General features: G+C 34.1%; 1 protein-coding gene across 1 annotated transcript; it reads left to right on the top strand.

Moving 5' to 3' along the window:
- The first annotated feature begins 562 nt into the window (after positions 1-562).
- LOC110917675 (flavonol 3-sulfotransferase) lies at positions 563-3102 on the top strand. Its single transcript, XM_022162151.2, has 3 exons — positions 563-1090; positions 2051-2273; positions 2437-3102. Exons 1-3 carry the CDS (start codon positions 609-611, stop codon positions 2737-2739), a joined length of 1008 nt encoding a protein of 335 aa, XP_022017843.1. The 5' UTR covers positions 563-608; the 3' UTR covers positions 2740-3102.
- The last annotated feature ends 459 nt before the right edge of the window (positions 3103-3561 follow it).

Below are 3561 nucleotides of genomic sequence, written 5' to 3'. Positions count from 1 at the left end.
TTTTAACCCAAAGTTTTTCATCTTTTGCAATTTAATACCAACTTTTTTTTATTTTCAATTTTGGTCCACCATACTTTTCATCTTTTCCAAGTTTTTCGTTTCGTTCTAAATTTTGTGAGTTAACGCACCGCAACGTGCGTGTGGGGTTGAACATTTTTACATATATTTTTCCCGTTTGACTGGCCCGTCGCGTCACATCTATTTTTCTACGTTTGGCAAGTTCGTCCAACACGCGAGTCCTGGATGAACTTAGTTATTTTTTTCTATGTTTTACGTTTCGGTTTAATTTCTCAGCTACGAGCGTGCGTGATTCAAAGATTTTACGTCTGCTTTTCGTTCGGCGTTATTTTTTCCCGTTTTTATTTATTTTGTTTTTACGAGCTTTTCCTGTGTTGGTGATCGCTGACAGTGGTATAATATTACTACTACTTAATACACTTTATGACAACCACTGCAACGCAGGGGCTTAATACTAGTGTGATATAAAAACAACAGTTGTGTACAATTTACCTTCCATTGATTAGTTTCATCCACATATATTATATATATAAATATAACCTATGGAATATCACCCATTCTAGTTGTATGAGACTCTGAGTTTCTTCATCATGTTGAGTTCTCAATCTCTTTCAATAACCAATGAATCAAAACAAGATTCAGAGTACAACAAAATCTGCGAGGACTACAAGCACATGTTGAAAACCCTTCCCAAAGGCAATGGATGGAGGGTACAACACCTCTACAACTACAATGGCTTTTGGTTAGACTCTGACACCCTCAAAACAAACATGATTCTCAACACCTACTTCAAAACTCAACCCACTGATATCTTCCTAGCATCCTTTATGAAGACCGGAACCACTTGGCTCAAAGCCCTCATGTTCTCCATCATCAACCGTCATAGATATACCTTCTCTGACCACTATTTGCACCACCATGGCCCCCAAAGCACCTTCCCTTTGATCGACTCTGAAATCTACCCCGTTAATGACTTCACTCATATAAATGCCCCTAGACTCTTCGCTACCCACTACGCTCGCGATATACTACCTCTATGCATGACTTCCTGCAAGTTCGTCTATATCTGCAGGTAGGGTTGTAAATGAACCAATCCAAGTTAAGCCGAACCAAGTTCGGATGTGTTTTTCTTGTTTATCAAAACAAGCTAAAATATTGAGTTTGAACTCAATTCGTAAAAAACTCGAGCAACTGAGCAAGCTCATTTATTTAAAAAAAAACTATATACTTCTTTACATAAACATAATGCATATTGCAAAATGTATAAACACATAACTTAGAATATGTATATTAGGGGTGTGAACCGAAAAAACCAAACCAAATAAAAAACCGGTGGGTCGGTTAATTGTTTTTTTGAAAACCGAAGTAGCGGGTCGGTTCCCACCATAAGCGAACCGAACCGACATGTAATAAATCTTTGTAAGATTTAGGACTTTTCACCATATTTTTAATATTTTATGTTTTTAACCGAAGATTTTTAGTACTTATGAGTTTTTCATATCATTTTGTGGTTTAGTTGAATTTTTATTTGAATTTATGGAATATATCATATCACTTTATTTGGATATTTCATATTTGATAACAATTGGTATTAATATTATAGATTATATGTATTTTTTAATACTATGTAATAACAATTTATTCCATGCTAAAAAAATTAACCTATTTTTAGCTAAGCTAAATACACGGTTAACCATCTATAACCGACCCATTATAACCATCAAAACTGAATAACAATAACCACCATAACCGATCGATTATGGTTACGGTTATCCAATAACTGACATCGCGGTTATGGTTATGGTTTTTTGTCAAAACCAACTCATGCACACCCTTAATGTATATAATAAAATATGGGTTATACTTTTTAGGTTATATATTACTTAAATATATATTAAGATTTAGGCTTTAGTTTAAATGAGTTAAGTAGTTAACGAGCGAACCATCTAGCGAAGCTTACCTTGGCTACTCGCTATGCTCGCACTTTATTACTTATGCACTTGAGTTCAAGCAAGTTTGTCTATGTTTATAGGGACCCGAAAGATGTGTTGACTTCCAAATGGATATTCATGAGCAAGCTTAGATCAAAAGACTTGACTCCCTTGTTGTTGGGTGAAGCGTTTGAGCTATTCTGCCAAGGAGTTTCAGAGTACGGCCCATACTGGGAACATGTTCTGTCATATTGGAGAGCTAGCTTAGAATCTCCGGACAAGATTTTGTTCATGAAGTACGAGGATATGAAGAAGCAGCCAAAGGTGGTGTTTGCCAAGTTTATTATTTGATTTATCACCTATCCTTAAGTTTGTTTATTAGTACGAACATTTGGATAGTTATTGACGTTTTATTATTATCTCGTTATCTTGTAATTCCGTCACATCTCGGGTGAATCACATCTAATTATATATGAATTATTTTCAGGTGGAGTTAAAGAAGTTAGCGGCGTTCTTGGGAAACCCGTTTACCTTAGAGGAGGTGGAGAAAGGGGTGGTGGAGGAGATTGTGAGGCTGTGTAGCTTTGAGAATCTTAGCAAACTTGAGGTTAACAAGAAAGGCGTTGAAAGGTTCGGGAAGCTGGTGGAGGTGGAGAAGCGAGACTTCTTTAGAAAAGGAGAGATCGGTGATTGGAGAAACTATTTGAGCAAAGAGATGAAAGATCGTATTGATGGGATCTTCGATGAGAAGTTAAAGGGCTCGGGTTTGGTACTTACTTCAAGAGATTGAGTGAAGAAGGCCATCAATGGTAGATAGATACCTAATAAGGTTACATCTAGAGGGAATAATAAGTACTTTTAATTAACTTATAATGTTAAGTTCACAACCTTATCATATAAAAAGTATGAAAAGCATGAAAAAAAAAGTGGTTTGACATTTTTGTAATTATTTGCTCATAGGGTAATTATCAAAATTACTCTACAAATGATCCTATAGGGTAATTTTAATCTTGTATAAGTTAATTTTGTAAAATGTTCTTATAGGATAATTCTGTAACTTGCAGAGTAAGTTTGATACTCTACAAAATTACCATACAAGATCAAAATTATTTTAAAAGATCAAAATTAACATACAAGATCATTTGTAGAGTAATTATGATACTCTACAAAATTACTCTACAAGATTAAAATTACCCTATAAGAACATTTTACAAAATTATACTACAAGATCATTTGTAGGGTAATTTTGATAATTACTCTACGTATAAATAATTACGAAAATGACACCGTTTTTTTTATACCTTTCACCATATTCGTACGTTTTGTATGATAAGGGTATTTGTGTTTGATCTTTTCTTTATGTTATATATGTTGAATGGATATTTCAGTTTATCATTGATATAAGAACCTAAAAAATTGTGATTTGACATTTTTGCATATCTAATGCGATTATTCTAACGGATTGGTCAGTGGTGAATCTATAAAATCTTTACAGGGGAAACATCTCATATAAAAAGGGTAACGAAATCGAAAGAAACATCAAATTTTTCAAAAAAATTATACTATCACTGGAACGTTAAAGGTAACGGGGTCACCCCTAGTAATATACTAG

This window comes from Helianthus annuus, chromosome 2, assembly GCF_002127325.2.
Source record: "Helianthus annuus cultivar XRQ/B chromosome 2, HanXRQr2.0-SUNRISE, whole genome shotgun sequence".
NCBI lineage: Eukaryota > Viridiplantae > Streptophyta > Magnoliopsida > Asterales > Asteraceae > Helianthus > Helianthus annuus.
This window is presented reverse-complemented; position numbering and strand designations above follow the sequence as displayed.